General features: G+C 41.0%; 1 protein-coding gene across 1 annotated transcript; it reads left to right on the top strand.

Annotated features, from left to right (window-relative positions):
* Nucleotides 1-2,162: 2,162 nt before the first annotated feature.
* Nucleotides 2,163-17,944, top strand: HRH1 (histamine receptor H1). The gene is made up of 3 exons (XM_065642653.1): nucleotides 2,163-2,489; nucleotides 13,585-13,768; nucleotides 15,804-17,944. Exon 3 carries the CDS (start codon nucleotides 15,924-15,926, stop codon nucleotides 17,343-17,345), a length of 1,422 nt encoding a protein of 473 aa, XP_065498725.1. The 5' UTR covers nucleotides 2,163-2,489; nucleotides 13,585-13,768; nucleotides 15,804-15,923; the 3' UTR covers nucleotides 17,346-17,944.
* Nucleotides 17,945-18,356: the final 412 nt, after the last annotated feature.

Raw genomic sequence — 18,356 nt, 5'->3', positions numbered from 1 at the left:
TCAGCCTGGAGAGGAGAAGACTCCAGGGAGACCTTATTGTGGCCTTTCTGGACTTAAAAGGGGCTGTAAGAAAGATGGGGACAGACTGAGCAACCTGAGCTGGTGAAGATGTCCCTGCTCATGGCAGGGGTTGGACTGGGTGAGCTGTGAAGGTCGCTGCCAACCCAAAGTATTCTAAGATTCTAAGCCTGTACTAGCAGGACACTTGAAAAGCCTAGCAAGTTTTGTACGAGTATTTTATGAAATTCTTCTTGTAAATAAGCCTCTACTCCTGTGAACTTGTTGGGAGACATATGTTACAATACCTTTTGTAATTTTGTCTGCCTAGCAATACAAGAGTTATAATTTCCAAAAAAATTACGGAGATATATAGCATGACACATGCCCTAAGCTTTTTCTAATGGGAATTCTAGCTCTTTCAGCCGTTGCATACAGCCCAACAGCATCCTAGTCTCAGTTTTCATCTGCAGCACTACACATAGCAAGAGATCATTTATTCAGGTCCTTTCTAAGTGGAAATGCCACATTCTAACTGCAACAGTACAAAGGCCTTGACATTCCAAAGGAGGTTACTTAACTGCTGTTTACCTGCGAGATAGGAACATCTCACAACAGCACTGGTTTAAGGCATCCAGCCCATCTCTGGCTTTGCTTGCAGAAAACATTGTTTAGATGGAAGAAGTCCAAAGGAGAATATGCACACAGAGCAGTTGCAACTTGGTGTTATATGTAAATTTATAAACATTTCTTACTTTTAATATTTTTTCCAAAAGGGGGCTACATAAAACCCATTTGCACATAAGAAACAGGTCAAAACAACACCAAAGGAGACTGAGCACGAAACCACTGCAGAAGTGAAGCTAAATGTTATTGAGCAAGCAATGGGTAAGCAGAAGCTGGTGGCACAGATGCTGTTCTTCAAGTAACTATAACAGGTGTGAACATGAAAGGGCCTTTATCTCCTGCAGAACCATTTTCCAGTGCACAGCCTCTCAGCGCAATTCAGGTACTGCCCAACACCAAAGAGAAGGTTCTCACATAGGATTGCTCTGACTACCTTCAGGGCCAAACGTCTACATGAGAAGGTGATTTAAACAAGACCCAAGCTTACATTCATCAAGAAATTCATTTTATCACAATTGCAATGGGACAGTTAACACTTTATTCAAGAGCAAACAGACTGCCTTAGTAGCATCAAGAAAGTAGTTCGTGACTATAACACTTCATTACTGATACAGAAAGGATATTATTTTAGACTGAGTGCAGAAACACAGGTATTTCCCTTTATTTTCCTGTTAGCCCATGGTGGGGGGGAGTTATGCAAAGTTTATGATACTCTTTACCAGTTTTACAGACAATATGGTTACTAAGTGCCTAACAACACTGTTTGCAAAAACATCATTGCATGAATTCTTTATGACTTACATAAGATATAAAAAATATTCCTTTTGCATCCATATAGAGTTTTGTGCAACACATTTCTAAACATTTCCAAAAGTGAGGAAAAAATAAGCACTACTTTAAATAAAGAAGTGAAAATGGAAAAGTTAGTTGCTTTCCTTTGCAAAAAACCCAATCCCTGTGCGTATAGTTTAATGAAGGGCAGATGCACTGGACATACAGAAGTCACCAAAAAAAAAAAAATCAGTTTAGCTAACATAAGAGATAATGTGTTCTACATTTGAGATTTTTCCAGGTCCTAAACTAGTTTTGTAAGATGGCTCCACCAAAAGAAACGGCCACATACCAAGCTACTTAACACATACTCCTTCTCAGCGCAAGAGTGTTGGCCCTGCGGCCAGATCAAGCGCTGGGATGACCACAAACCAGGATTTGATTTCTGATCCTCCGCAGGCTCCCGGTGTTACCTGAGGGCACCTTCCTCGCTGCAGACGGAAGTAATCTCTGCTTCTACAGATTTTTAACACACCGGCGTTCAAGGCCGAGCAGAGGTGTCCCCAGCCGCTCCCAGCCAACACGGGAGCCGTGCTGGGGGCCGGTGGCTGCCGCAGCCCCTCCAGGGCGGAGCTCCCGGCCGCGGCCCCTCGCTGCCTTCTCCCCAGCCCGGCGGACCCGCCTCCGGGGCCGCTCGCCACGGCGGATTTTTCGGGACGGGATGGGGCGGCAGCGTCCTCGGGCGGCACTTGACCCGAGCAGGGAAACGCCGCAGCGAGCGGAGCAGCAGCGCCGGCTCCCGGCCCTTGATCCCGGAGGGCGCCGGCAGGCTGAGCCGAGCGCTTCCCCTGGCGGCACCGAACCGGAGAATGGCGAAACTCGCTCTGCAGCGGCAAAGAGCTGCTGGCAGCTCCGCACCGGCGGGGCGGGACAGGGAGGGGCAGGGCCGGGTGGCATGGGATGCTCTGCCCACCCACGGGACGCGGATACCGAGGAGGGAACAAAAAGGGGCGCGGCGAGGAGCGCGGCTGCTGGCGTCCCGTGAGAGCCCCACACCGCCCGCCCTGAGCCCGCCGGAGCTCCCTGCTCTGCCGGTGAGTGAACGAGCCCCGCGGCAGCGGGACGCGCCCGGGGCGGGAGCGGGGAAGGGGAGAGCGGGCTGGGGAGAGCGGCGGCAGCCTCCCCTCGGGGCGGGGGGAGCGCTCCGAGGGGCGGCAGGAAGGGTGCGACTCGCCAGCCCTCGAGGGCTCATCGCAGCCTGGGCAGACAGCGACAGCGCGGAGCACAGGGAAGAGGACCCGAGGAGAATAAAAGAAAAGCAGCACAGGACAGCCCACCAACACACTTCATTTTGAACTCTTCCTAAGCACCAAATAGAACACTCTGCAAAAGCTGGCTGCTCCCTATGTGACTCATCCTAACTAATAGCTGGCAGCGTTTTGCCCTCAGCACAGCCCAGACGGGACCGCGGGGTCAGCAAAAAGGGCCTGCTACATGAGCAAACAGAACGGGGCCATAAGCATCCGAGTTGTACAAAGCCAATCATGTTTTTTTCGAGGAAAAAAAAAAGAAAGATGCAGGAGTACAATATAACAACCTCAGCCAGCTTTCTGCCCCAGAGGACCCTTGTGCCACTTCCAGACATGCCAGTGACGAAGGGCGCCCGACAGCCCCGCTGCTGCAGGGCTCGGCAGCCAAGCTGCTCCTGAGTGCCAGCAAGGGATAGAGCACCAAGATGATGTTCAGATGGGGGGGACAAATGATAAGTATCCATGAAAGTGTACGTGGCTAAGAAAGGGAAGGAGGGCTTGTTCCCTTGTTTTAAGGAAGAAATAGTGACTTGGATGAAGAAAGAGGAAGATTTGCCCGAACATTAACCCTTGGTGCTTTCTGAAGCCAATTGTACTTCTGCAGGTGGGGAAAAATCCTAGATGCATTAGTTTCCACATAGACCTTGTGGCATTGTTCTAATAGATAAAAGTCCACCACATCTTGACGGGAGACACTAAGAGTGGGGGGTAGAACCCTCTCTAAACCAACTCTGTGGGAAATTCTTGACGTAGCCTCCCCAGCCTTCCCCTTACAGACACCGAGCAGGAATGATGGACAGGAATCAGACTTCTTGGAGTAGCTGCTTGTAAACGGTTTACCTGCAAGGCGCCAGGCTCTCTAGCTTTAAGAGACCTTGTGCTCCACCAGTTCACCTTAGTCATCTGTTTAATTTAACAAGCAACAATATAACTTCCCGGAAAAAAGTAGGAGGTTGTTTAAGTCAGATATTTATATGGGGGGAAAAAAATACTTTGGACATCGAATGGGTTATTGCTAAAATATGAAGGAACTCATTACTACAGTAAGGCTACCAGATATTTAAAGAGACCGATAACTCAATATATATTCTAAATTAGAGAAAAAAAATGCTTTGTACATTTATATATCTAAGTGAGCTGAAACCAAACATTTCGGTAACAGGGTTTGCTTTTATTAACAGTACAAGGAGACAGTAAATCCTCACGCCCACTGGGATTTCTAAATTTGTGCATTTGTGTGATGAAGTCTTTCTTATAGCTTAAAAGCACCAAAAGTTTGCTTGGGTTGAAATTCAGGTTCATTTTGGTAAATCCCTGCAGAAATTTCATATTGATCAGCACTTCAGTAGCATTTGGGGATAGGGAGGAAGAAGATTCACAATATTCATCTGATTTCCTTTGACCCTAAAGGGTTCAATATGGTCTATAAAATGTTAATAGCACTACTCTGTGGGGGTTGGGTTTGTGTGGGTTTTTTGTTTTGTTTTGGGGTTTTTTGTGTTTTTTTTGTTTGTTTGGTTGGTTGGTTAGGGGTTTTGTTTGGTTGGTTTGTTTGTTTTTTTAAATAGATCCTAATAAAGTATTAGGAAGACGTTTTCTATCATGAATTGGAATATTAGTATGAACCTGAGCCAGTCTGTGCTTAACCTGACCAGACAGTAACTCCGGGGCAAGGAGAGATTTAAGAATTTTCTTCTTTCTTTTGAAGAATAGAAACATTAGGTTCTCCAATATCTACACTAAGAGCTAGAGAAAAGAGAGATAAACTTGAAGGATGCGAACCTGAGCTTGAGAAATCCATCTTTGCTGAAGCTAAGTGACTTTTGTTGTAAAACAGTAAGTCTACTCCACTTCTAACATTTCCTCAGAATTCAGATAAGTTATTTGTAGGTGGGTTCATCAGGCTTCACAAGTGGTTAACTTATTCTCTATCAGGCAATGAAGCTTCCTTTATCCAAACCCCATCCTTTCAATTGGAAGCCATTAAACTGCATAGAAAATAGCTGATATAGTATTGGGGTATGGAACCTCAACATTTAAACTCTTATTTACACACATTATTTTTCTGGCTAGTGATTTTCCAGTAGTGACTCAGAGTCGCTTCGAAAGAAACACACAGACCTCGAAACATTGGGATTCTAGCCATGATGGAGTTTTCTCCCAATCTCTGGGCAAAAATAATCCATATATGGCAACTACTATCACAGGAACAAGACTAGCATTCTGTCATGAGAAAAACTGACATTTAGTACAACTTAAACCAGGAAGTCAAGCCACTGGAAAAGTTTAATAGAAGTCTGAGCTTACGTTTTGAAGGCCAGAACATTGTTTGGAATGTGTTCATCTCCTGTTAGCTCTTTTGGTTTTAATGCTCATGAAATATTGGCCCGGTGTTAAGGAGAGTTGTTAAAAAACACCAGCCAGAGAAAAACAAAGGTATACCTAACTCCTGATAATTTCAGGTTAAGATACAGACTTAAAAAATAATATATTTCTTCAGGAAAAAAGTAAATACATGTCACAGTACACTACTATACAAAAATATTTTAACTAAGTAGTCAGTTATACTGCTGAACGTGTACACATCAACAACAGCTTAAACTTAGGAAGCTTCATTCAGTACTAGTATGAAGGTCAAACATCAGAAGGCAGCAGCATTATACAGCTGGGGAGTTGGGGTGGGACAGGACACCAGAATAAAATAGAAATACCCAGACATCCAACAGGTTTCCGAATCTCACTTCATGCAACCAGCACTGGAAAGATGCTGAAGCTACACTTGCAGACTCTCTTGGTTTAGGTGACACTATTGGTAGTTAAAACATTATATTTAAGATCTCTGCCTACTAATATTGACTCTAATAAAGATACTGAATATAAAGACATCCTCTGCTCCAGGTCTGTGTTCCTCAGCATGGATTAGAGCTCTTGATGATACACAATCATTAACAGCAATCTTAAAAAAAAAAATAACAACCAACCAACCAAAAAAACCCCACGCCAACGAACGAACCAAACAAAAAACTCTCAACAAAAAGACCACATCAACTTTCGAGGGGCTAGGACTACACAATTTTGCTGAGGATTCTCCAGATGGGCTTCATTTTAAACTTGAATACATCAAAGAGTCTAGCTGCTTTCTTAGGTTTAATAGATTCCAGTAATAATCTAGTTATATATAGCCAGATATTGACTGCTACCAGATTGGATGAGATTTTTAGGCAGTTTGTTGGATATTTGTTCACATACTTTATCCACTGAGTCAAAGACCATGGATCTACTATGAGCCATGTACTAGAAGAAATTCAAGTTGCTTATAATATTAAATGTAACTTGATCACTTTCATATGCTACTCCTGGGATTCACTACTCCATTTGTGGGCTTCCCTGCCCCTTCTTTTCAGTTAGGTAGCTACAGTTCCCATTTGTTTTTTTTTCCTTTTCCCAAATTATTTTCAGAATATTCTTAAACAAAGAGCACAGAAACTGCCGCATTCACTGGTTCTGCTGAGAGGTAATGAGCCTGCAACTGTAATCTTGCTAATTAAGGCTGTCTAGATTATGAACCACATCCAGACATTTTTTTCTTAAATAATTTAAGTAGTGTTTCCTTACCCAAGGTTCTGTCAGTAGTTGAATGCCAAGAGATATTCAATAATTATTCCTGTAGCTCTCATATTAATCATACAGGCCAGCTATTAATTTCTCCTCCCCACAGAAGAAAGGGCCAAGGGAAGATCAGGAAAGACCTGGTAAAGCTCGGGGAAGCTGAAGCAGAGGACTGAAAAAGAACATCACAGCTTTGGCACAAAGCAGAATATATTGAAATGCACAGGAAAATACACTTTCTTATACTCTGCCTTTGCTTTCCATACCTGCTTTCAACTATTGATTTATGTCTCCAGAATTTACAAGACATGGTTGAATATGGATCAGTATTGGAACAATAAAAATTCAGATAAGCAGAATGTGGTTCAGAGTGTACAAACTCCAGCACAGAAAAATCAAAGACATAGATGCTCTGTCCTTTATGTGTGGAAAAGTAATGCTTTCAAAGAGTCAATTCTCAGTCTAAAAAAATAATGTGAAGAACTCAGAACAATGTCATAAATTAGTAGGTACTGTGTAAGCCTGCAGATGTCTGTAATTTACTTAGGCTTTCAACACTATTTGTGAGTTCTAAAGAAAAGAAACAGAAAAGAGATGACATGCAGTGAAATTAGTACCATAAATATACCAGGGAAAAACAATTTTGAAGGGACTTATGCATAAACAATCTGTGAAATCTGAGAGTATTAATGATAAACTGTTTATAGATAAGAGCATACCCAGAGCAAGACTGCGAGCCACAAATGGTAAACCATTCTTAAAAGAAGAAAATATTATTAAAAATATCTTTCCCCTTAACTAGTACTCACTAACCTTGTTTCAAAAAAATGAAAAGCTGAGTTTTCCTTCCCTGTCCCCCCACCAGAAACTCAACAGCAACACATACACTTAGTAGCTACCCAAGGATATAAGACTGCAAAGCCAGAGGAAGATTAAAGATAGAATCCAGTGCAGCATTCTTAATTCAATGAAGAGAGCAGTACAGGGAGGTGGGGGCAAGGTCAGAGCACCGGAGGAGTTGGTTATTTCTGAGAGAGACAAGTCTTTTCACAAGCAGACACAGCGCAGCATCTCAGTCAAGATTTGTGCTCAGTGGTGACTCAGACTCAAGCACTCAAATTCCTCCCAAAGTTCAGAGCTTGTTACAAGGACTCAGGGTGCATGTGTGCAAGTAAGAAGGACAGCGTGATTTCATATAATTTGTGTTATTCATGCTAAAACTTTATTTCACAAGGCTGTGGAGGTCTAAACTTTTTGCTAGTGGATAACTAAAACTGGGGCTAATTTCATTCCTACTAAAGCCAGGACCCCCAGCCAAACAAAAGCATAAGTATCAGCAATCAGAAAAATCTGTGTTGGCAGCAGCGTGTAGCCTGCCAATGTGATGGATGCATGTGGCTGTAAAAGGAACTGCTGTGATTCTGTAAAAACTAAATCCTGAAAATACCAAGTATAATGAAGTCAAGCATCACCTACAAGCCCCAAGCTGAACTTTCACTTACATTTTCAAATCTTTCAGCCTGCCCAAACATTTCCTTGCTCTTTGAATTATGCCTCACTTAAGGAAACTGGATGCAATATTTCCTCAATTAAATAAAAGCAGTATTTACTTGCAATCCTGGCAGCCTGTACCCTAATAGGAGACACACAAATTTAAAAAAAAAACCAGCAACAGCGTAGCAGAATCACTGGACTGAAAAGAAAATATCCTGACATAAACAAGTTACAAACTCAATATATATCAGTTATAATTGTAAATACTTTTTTCTCCTTGAAAGACTTCACAAAGTCACTTAAAAACTTCAAGTTCCTCTCACAATAGGCTCTGCATTCTGTCTTTCTGTTCTTCATAAGGTCACCTTGCTATCCTTACGACAGCACCAGCCAAGCTAGAGTGATACAGATAACTTTGCCGTCACAGACCAGACCACAGCTGAACAATACAGGTCCTGTACAAACGGGCAGAAGCGATGACCTTGCCCTAGTCCCTCCACACTACTGCATTACGGGATCCCTCCCTCGCTGCTCTAAGTGAGGAGGCTATTCACGGTGCACTGCACCCTCCAAACAAACCAATGAATGAATTCAAGGAGCCTTCACTTAAAGTAGTTTAAAATGAGCTGTCATGTGCATTCCTAGAGATAAGTGAATATGTCTTAGGAGTGTGGATGTATCCACATTACTCCTATTCTGCTTTGTTCTTGTTTTGAAACCATACAGCCTTTTCACGGCATTGTTTAGACAAGTGACTGAACCAGGAAGGGAAAAAGAAGTGCAGTAATTATAGCATTGGACCATTCACTCTCTTTGGAAGTGAAAGCATGGAGATTTCTTCAGAAACAGCCTGCTTGCCTTTACCCTCCCGAGGAACAATATCTTTGCCAGTCCCCACTGGCACACTAAAAGCCTCACAATTCCCCAGGGCGTGCAACTCCTGAAAACAGCTTGCAGATCACCAATTCAGCCACACAGACAGCAGTTTTCTCTCTGCAGTCTAGCCTGCAAACTAGATTTCAGCACATCTGCAATAGCGTCCATCTGCTACAGTAGTTCTGGCCTCATTTTTCTCCAAGACAGCATTTACATCAAGAACCACTGAAAAAAATCTCTGCCACCAAATACAATACAAGTTTATGCAAAAGTAGGCAGCTAGATGTCCAAATCTGTTGGTTAAGAGTTTCATCACACAAGGGAGAGTCATAATATAAACAAGGAATGAAAGTATTTACAAGTCAGGCTGAGTTGTTTGTTCACATAGTAAAAGATTCCTTTATACTCTCACTGCCCCTAGAATAGATATGTGGGGAGAAGAGGAAAATTTAGGAGGACTAACGAAATTTGACTGGTCAGACACTAAAGCTTCAGATTACGTAGTCTTTTTATTTCAGACTAACTAGAAGAGTCAACTCAAGCATAGAAGGAATCCAGTCTTTCCTGTGATAGTGGCAGACACTTTTCTGAAAAAAAAAAAAAAGAAAAAGAAAAGCAAAAAAAGCTGGTCCTTCCTGGACGAAGCCAGTGAGTCATTTGAATGGGAACAGCAAGAAGATTATAAAGTTTTTCATTTACTATTTATCAAAAATATTCTTTCAATATTGGTGGGCATTGCCTAGGGATTGTTTTCTTACAGAGTAACAAATAAGTATTTGAGAGGAAAATGAAACAAACCTCTAGTGTATTAATACTTTCAACACCTACGGAATAATTTTTTTAAAAATCACTAGAAACAAATAGGCTTCTTAAGTACAATATAGTGATAAGAGGAAAAAATGTCTTTTAGAAACCAGACTAGGCCTAATGTAACAAGACCAGGCATAATGCAACAGGAACTTAACAGAGAAACAAATAGAGACTGGCCATGAAGCAAAGCAGGATGGCCTTAGTTTGCAGGTTGCGCAAACACGATGTTCCAGCAGATAAAGCAAGAGCTCCGTGGCTTTTGCTGTGCAGCAGCACAACCCAACAACACGCACGCTCAAGAGCCCAGGACAAGGAGCCGACGCTTGTGACCCAGGGGGTACCAGGCTGCCAAGAGCAGAGACCCCAGATGGAGACCCTCAAATACCAAAACAGGACTCCCGACAAAGGGCATGTTTATGTAAATAAGCTATATTAAATGCATGAACTAAGCAGTAGAAACTAATGAATATGCAATTGGTCTGTGTAATAAATACCAAGAAGTGCGAGCCATGCGTGCGCTTGATTAGAGGAGAGATCCTCCCTGCGTTCAGCACGCTGAATAAAGTGCCTGCTCCTTAACACTTTTGGAACAGTGTTAAGCTTCTTTTTGCCAGCTTTTTGGTATCAATAGTCAACATAGAATCACAGCATGTTAGGGATTGGAAGGGACCTCAAAAGATCAGCTAGTCCAATCCCCCTGCCAGGGCAGGAACACCTAGGTGAGGTTACACAGGAAGGCGTCCAGGTGGGTTTTGAATGTCTCCAGAGAAGGATAATCCACAACCTCCCTGGGCAGCCTGTTCCAGTGTTCCGTCACCCTCACTGAGAAGTAGTTTCTTCTCAAATTTAAGTGGAACCTCTTGTGTTCCAGCTTGAACCCATTACCCCTTGTCTTACTGTTGGTTGTCACCGAGAAGAGCCTGGCTCCATCCTCGTGACACCCACCCTTTATATATTTATAAACATTAATGAGGTCACCCCTCAGTCTCCTCTTCTCCAAGCTAAAGAGACCCAGCTCCCTCAGCCTTTCCTCATAAGGGAGATGCTCCACTCCCTTAATCATCTTTGTGGCCCTGCGCTGGACTCTCTCCAGCAGTTCCCTGTCCTTCTGGAACTGAGGGGCCCAGAACTGGACACAATATTCCAGATGAGGTCAATATGCATCATCAGAAATCAAATCTTACCTTCTGCCTTGAACTTAGTCTGACGAACAAGAATTTTGTTGTAGCCTATCCTTTTCCTGTTGTAGCTGTAGTTTCTGTAGAATCTATCCATAAGCAGTGTGCCAGCATCTGTTTCTAGAAACTTACTCCCACTTAGTCAGGACTTAATAGGTTGCACCTGCCCTAATGAGTCAGTGAGGCATCCACTTAGCATCTCCCAGCAGATTGTTCCTGGGAAGGATTATCACTGTGATAAAATAACAAACAAGTCACAATTGCCAATTTTCTTTGTAGAAAAAGCTCTTTACAGACACTAAAAACTAAAGGAGGTGAGGTCAGGGTTTAGAAATTCCCAAGAGCTCTCCAAGATCTTAGACTGATTGTTTTCTTTAAAATCTGTTCTGTATTAGTGAGCTTTGGCTCAGTGCAATGAGTTAAACCATCCAAATATTAGAACACAGTAAGTATTATTGGGAACTGAGTTACAGATAAGGAATTAAACTAGTAGCTCCTGAACAGGGGTACATATACCACACATACCACAGCCACTACAAAATGGTGTGTGCCTCAGTGAAGAGCAAGAAGCTGCTATTGCAAATCACAGTGCTCTCATGACCACTTACTGCTGGTGATATTCGGTGCCATCACTACTAATGATGATAGCAGGATATTTGAGGAAAAAAATTGTAGATTACAGTCTTCTTTAGAGCACAGAAGAGGCGATCAGTGAATTTCATAATATGGAGCAAGGCTTAATGTTGTCCAGTTATCTTCCACTGGACAAAGTTGTGTGGCAAAATGTACTAATTCTAGCAAAGACCGGCAATCGTGTAGCTGTTCAATGTAAGCTTAGTGGGCAAGACTGTGATATAATGGCTCCAAATACAGAGCAGAATTAGAGGGCACTGACAAATAACGTTTCTGTAACTAAACACAACTTCTCTGCATGCTATTTTGTGTGCAGCCACCTTTGCTTCTCAGGAGAAGCTTACTGTTTTCTCTTGTACTGTTTGACTGTTTTCTGTTGTACTGTTTGGTTGGCCTGGGTAGGAGAGGGAGATGTAGGCCCTCTGCAACTTACTCCTTATCGAAAGAGCATGGACACTGATGGGTGCGAGATGCACAGACACTCCTGTGTTGGAACCCTTCTTCAGGCCCTTAGCAGATTCAAGAAAGCCATCAAATCCTCTTTCCTGTACACTTGAGTCTGGGATTGCAGTATGTCTGATATGCTGCTAAGTGCCTATCATAACTTGTTGTTAAGGAGAATTCCGCATAATCTGAAAGATCTCAAGCAGAAACGGCAGCAGCACATGGTGTCACATGCTAGGGAATGCAAAGAGACAGTTGCAAGGACTAGATCATACAAAGGCAACATTGCATTTCTACTCTATTCTAAGCATTTTGCGGCCAACTCAATCCCTTGGTACACCTTTTTAATGGATTCAAGGGTACAATTTGGCTTCAAATTGTACCTAGATAGGTAGGAAGTATGTGCTGGGTATAGAACTTGCATGCTGAAGGTATGGAGACCCTCTTCCAGTTGCTTCTTGTGGCTTCTTTTCTCATCGACCCACTCCAAAATGTAAATTACTCAGACCCTTACGATACTGTCTTTGATGGGAGAATACTCACAAAGTCAAGGTTGTAAAAGATTGTATGTGAAAACCATAAATTGTTCAATAAGGAAAATGCAGTGTTATTGTAAATCTTCAATATCCTCATCCAGCCTCAAGATCTACTCACTTTAGACTAGGACAAGTGGTTCTTGCAAGCCCGTTCCGGAAATTAACACTGTAGACGTTTGTTACCAGGTATAGCCCCACTCCAGCCATATTAAACCCTGTCATGTAAGTGGACTTATTACAATGGAAGATGTCGGAACATCAAAGCCAGACTTAGTTGCTTGCACTGCCTTAAAAAAAAAAAAAAAAAAGTAAATCACCACTGCTGTCTAGGGTGTCTGAATGAATACAGATCCAAAGTCTAGACAGAAAGAAACAGTAGTCAGGACACCGTTTGGAAAGTGAGGGAGCCTTGGCTGGTTTTAGATCTAACATTACTGTGTGATGTTTAGCAGATCACTTTGACCTGTTCCTCAATTTCACTTTAAAATTTAATAGTACATGACCAGCTCTCTATAGAGCAGCAAAGAGAAAATCCATGAGGGACTATGAACTGCTCAAATGACATTGGAAGGAAAATTACATTACAAGACGGTATTATGATGAATATGGAGTACTTGTTAGCATGTGCGTTTTTTAAAAAGCAAGTGCAATACCCTGAATTTTTCTTGTTCTTAGTGTTCTCAAATTATTTGCATCTCCTGACATCATTCTTGGATTTTTATAGCCTGTATAAGCTCTTCCAAAATAGAAAAGTAATCAAGCTTTGCCATTTGATAAAAGACATTTTAATACAAGCGGAGCATGAGTTGAAAAACTAGATCTTTGTGCCTTCTTTGGAGTACTCCTAAATCCAGATCAAGTTCTGCTGGCTGCTTCCTAAATCCTACCCTGTCTCACCACAGCAGTGAGCAGCAGTCAGCACCATTTACTGTATCCTGCTCTATGTTTTATTCCATATGCAGTTCATAAATAACCGAGGAGAGCTGTCTAATCAGATACCTTTCCTTGCTGTTATTTTTTTCTGTTGAAGACTCAGCTACTTCTCTCCCTACATTTTGCCATAAATGTAAAAGAAAATATGTGAGGGTGAAGATCAGTCATTTCTTTATGAGGTCCCTGAAGCAATTAATGTCAACTTCTTGACTTGACCATGCCCCAGATACTTAACTCCAGCAGCGAGGTTACAGTGTATAGCTGTGGAAAGAAAGACAACGATAGACTGGGATAGAACCATTTCCCATCACCAGACACCTTGGGTTTAAGATCTGTGGAGTAACTTCTGTTTTCGTTCTCTAACAGGAGACGCTTCAGGTCTCTTTGATCTTATGACATCCGTGACTTGCTGTCACTGAAGAACTGTACTTGACAGAACGTGAAGGCTGTACAGAATTACAGAATTACAGAATACAGCTCCTGAGCTCACACCCCACAGTGTATATATTTCCTCTGTCTATGGATGCTTCTTTCATAACACCAGGCACTTGTAAGTAAAGCTTAAGGAAGAAGGAAATTGACCTCTTCTAAGAATGTAAACAAACATTTAAACTTGGTTTAGCCCGGTCACTGGAATAAGAGAGAGATAAAGTTCGCAGGAAATTCAAATTGAATCATCTATCGCATAGTATTGTTTTGACGATGTTCAGGATAACAAGGATGAGAAATCCCATACTCTCAGTGTTATTTGTGTAAATACTTTAGCCTAATATATCTGTGGTCTCAATTTCCTTGCTTGTTGCTCTAAGAGATTTACCAGAACATAGTCAGATAAGCATTATAAGAGAAAAATGGCGGAAAATATGTATCACTCTCATAAACATTTTTCTTATGTATCTGGGAGATAGAATTGGTCAACTGATCATATGCTTCAAGACTTAAAATGTTATTAATAATTTTTTGGACTTCAGATCAACTCATGAAGTTCGCAGTTGGGAAGCAGAAGATCCCAAAGGCATAGAGCGTTTCTAGATAATGGAATAGCATATCTACTCAACTTTGAAAAAGTGCTTTTCTTACCTCTACATTCCCTCCTTTCCCTTCTATCCTTACTCCTTTTATTGCCAATATTTGAGTTACTATGCTTGTGTTAGAAAATGGAAGAAATAACACATTTTATAAGTAAGGCCTATGATCTCAATATATAACCTCTGTGTTCACAAGTGAAATATGCACCTATAGCTGTTTCCCAGTGCAGATAAAGCTACACACCATTGTGTCTGTACCAATGAAATCTGCTTCTCTTTGATAACACCTGAAATACAGTATGTACGAATGAGTGTCACTAGAAAACAAACATAACTGGGCAAATGTGGCCCACTGTAAAATAGGTTTTGTATAAGCAATGGTTTTTAGTAGGTTGTCCTTTTGTGTGTTGGTTTGGTTTTTTTTTTTAACTGCAGTGCACGTACTGGATTCTTAGGCACTCTAATCATGGGGATATGGAAGATTTTAAAGAATTTTCATTCTGAAGGCTCTACACATGGCTCATGCCAAAGTCCTAAGCAAATAAAGCTAACTCATTTACTGAAGATTAATTATAAGAAAAATTTCTTAGCCATAAAAGGAAAAGTTTGCTATGTGTTCAGTGTCATCCTCTTATTTCCAGTTTGCTCTCCATTTTAATGCAGCAAACAGTGACAGCAAGCATGCAGGACAGACGTGGCTTCTCCAAGTTACTGGAGAACAGTTTTTGCATATGACTAGTAAACTTCAGCCTAAAAGACCCTGTATTTATATACATTTGAGAGGCTGTAAGATGCTTATTAATCATGAAAAATTCTATTATTTTCCCTGAACTTCTATTAGTTTGTATTTTAAATAAAAAAGAGCTGCTGTCTTTAAATGTTTGAAATCTGCGTAAGCCTAAATCAGCCAGGAAGAGATTACTCATTACCTATCATTTGAACAACTGCTTTCCAGTGAAAACATGGCACTGGCTACAGCCTTCGGAGTTATTTGAGACTCTGTGTATCAGCTAAAGGTGTGCACTGTCTGGAGTCTTCTTATTCTTTGGAATACCTTGTCACTTAATGTCATAAGAGACCCTATTATTGGTGGATAGTTAAATCCATCTGCTCTATTCTTAAACTATCAGATGCAGTTTGTAAATAATCACTGGTTTAAAATTATGTAGTATAAAACATGTTAATTTGCTTTTTATTAGCACACTTTAAACTGGTTTGCCAATATGTGGTTTATGTTATGGTTCATGATCAGCTACTTAATGAGATATAAGAAATTAAAACAGTAAGGATTTACGTTTCTTCTCCAGATTCTGGGGTCAGAAAAATATGAAACTGCAGGAAACTCCTCTGCAAACCATTTTGGATTGGTTCATGGAGCTTGCTCCAGTACTTTCCATAGAACACATCTTAAATTGCCCACCTATAAAATGTTGTAAAAATTCATTACTTAAGGAAGGCCTAAAAGGGACAGTGCTAAGCTAAAGCACAGATTAGTTTCATTATCTTATTTTAGTACTATGGTGATTGAGCATATTTCTTTTCTTTTCTTTTCTGTAGTTCTGGAAATAAAAATCACAAAGCAATCCAACACGTTTTCATCCAGGAGTGCAAACCAAAACTGAATTTCCAAGGCCTGGACATCTTCTCTGATTTTCATTCTGTGTTCTTGTGCAAAAGATGTCAAAAAACACAACCGTGAACTTCACTAACTCTCAGTTAGCTCTTCTAGGTCTGTTCCTGGGAAGCATTTCAATTATCACTATTGTCATGAATATATTAGTACTATGTGCTGTGAAAACTGAGAAGAAGCTGCAAACAGTTGGCAATTTATACATTGTCAGCCTCTCTATTGCAGATCTTATAGTTGGTGCAGCTGTTATGCCCCTGAATATTGTTTATTTCCTAAGATCTGCATGGACTCTAGGCTTACCAGCCTGTTCGTTCTGGCTGTCAATGGATTATGTGGCCAGTACTGCATCTATTTTCAGTCTCTTCGTATTGTGCATTGACCGTTATCGTTCTGTTCAGCAACCACTGAAATATCTCAAGTATAGAACAAAAATGAGAGCACTGCTCATTATTTTGGGGGTTTGGTTGCTCTCTTTCATGTGGGTCATTCCAATCCTAGGATGGCATGTTTTTGCTCAGAATGGGGAAAGAACAGTAAATGAAAACAAGTGTGAAACTGAATTCTCTGAAGTCACCTCCTTCAAAGTGTTGACAGCCATTATCAATTTCTACCTACCCTCTATCCTGATGTTATGGTTCTACTATAAAATATTCAGAGCTGTTCGAAAACACTGTAAGCACCGAGAGCTCATTGATGGATCATACCGGTCTTTCTCAGAAAAAACCCCCATACATCACAGTAAGATGAAGGATGAGCAAAATACTTGCCTCCAAAAGCAAATCTTAGAAGAGAACACCCCTCCCAAAGACAAACAAAGTTCCTCTCAGCCCAAAAATATGGAGGCAGAGGTTCATTTCAGTAATCCTGACAAGTCTTCAAAGGTTAGCAAGGGTAATGGGAAAGTCCTTAAATGGGGCTGTTTTTCTCTCACCGCTGTCCAGTCTGATCCAGGCATGGACAAAGCAGGAAAGAAGTCTGTGTGTGTAACAAAAGGCAACGAAAATGAAGAGGAGCCTTGCTCGCAAGACAGTGACGGAAGTAATGCGTCAGACAACCACAGTTTCACAGATGAGGTAGCCTGTGGAGAGCCCTCCAATTCTAATCCTGAGAGCACCTGCAGCCCTCAGGAAAAGGCTGAGAACAGGGATTTCAGAGGACTGGCTTACCTGAGGAAAACCTGGCAGAGTCTGCAGACCCATTCCAAAAGGCACATTCAAGGACTGCGTGGGAACAGGGAAAGGAAAGCAGCTAAGCAGTTAGGGGTCATAATGGCAGCCTTTATGCTGTGCTGGCTTCCCTATTTTGTGTTATTTACAGTAAAAGCTTTCCATAGCAATGAACAGATTTTGGAATTTCACATGTTCACTATATGGCTTGGCTATATGAACTCTGCCTTAAATCCATTCCTGTATCCTCTTTGCAACCAGAATTTCAAGAAGACATTCAAAAAGATCCTGCACATACACTGATACTGGCCTGACTTTTTTTGAACTAAAAAGCAGCTCAAGTGTTCAACCAAACAAAATGTTCCAGTTTCACCAACAAACACCACAGATAAAGTGGAAGACTTTGGAAAACTGTAATTTATAAACAATAGTTAGTAAAAGTAGGAAACAACCAGTTAACATCTTTAACACATTTGAAGAACTAATTCAGATCAGGAATCTGAAAAACTCAGAGGCAATCTCAGAACTATTCCACTGTTGTACATTTTACAGTTTGGGATTACCTCTTTCATCACGTAGAACAAAAACTGGAGATACAAATAGAGATCTTCAGTGATTATAAATTATTGAGCTACAGAAAAGGAAGAAACAGAATCACATTTCTGTGACTGGACAAATATATTTTTTCTCTTTCAACTTACTCCAGTAAAGATGGGAACACATTGCTTGTGGAGGGCGATCTGCAAGAGGAGATACTTCGCATAGCCAAAGAAAGAAGCTTCAACTGTTTAAAAAAAAATCTATTTATCTATAGCTTCACCTAAATCATAAACTTTTTTGAAATGTCAAGTCATATTGTAACCTACTGTATGTCTTTGATATCATGCTTACTTCATTTATACCTGTACATGTTAACTTTACTGAAAATAAAAAAGCATTTTTATGTCCTGGAAATTTTGCTAAGACTTCCCGTACTTAACATACTATCTCTGTCTATTCAAGAGGGGTATGCTGTTGTTTCAAGACTTATAAAATGCAGTTGATTATAGATTACACATATTTTCTTCTTCCTACAATTTGGCAAATAACCTAAGCATGCAGCGGCAATACTAACCCATATATCCTTATCCTGTAGCAGGCAAACTCTTCCTACTATACTGAGGCAAACTCATGAGCAACAACTCAAGCTTGCAAAATGAAATATAAAATACACGAATTATGTTTACCTTTTCTATCCTTTATATGTAATCCCATTTTATAAATCATGCTGTAAATGCTGTAAAATATTTCAGGACAAACACAACAGTAGAATAC

This window comes from Caloenas nicobarica, chromosome 11 (assembly GCF_036013445.1).
Source record: "Caloenas nicobarica isolate bCalNic1 chromosome 11, bCalNic1.hap1, whole genome shotgun sequence".
In the NCBI taxonomy this organism is placed as follows: domain Eukaryota; kingdom Metazoa; phylum Chordata; class Aves; order Columbiformes; family Columbidae; genus Caloenas; species Caloenas nicobarica.
This window is presented reverse-complemented; position numbering and strand designations above follow the sequence as displayed.

Bases quoted from the DNA above. Each gene is read 5' to 3' on its own strand.
- HRH1 (XM_065642653.1), top strand. From the start codon at position 15,924: ATGTCAAAAAACACAACCGTGAACTTCACTAACTCTCAGTTAGCTCTT.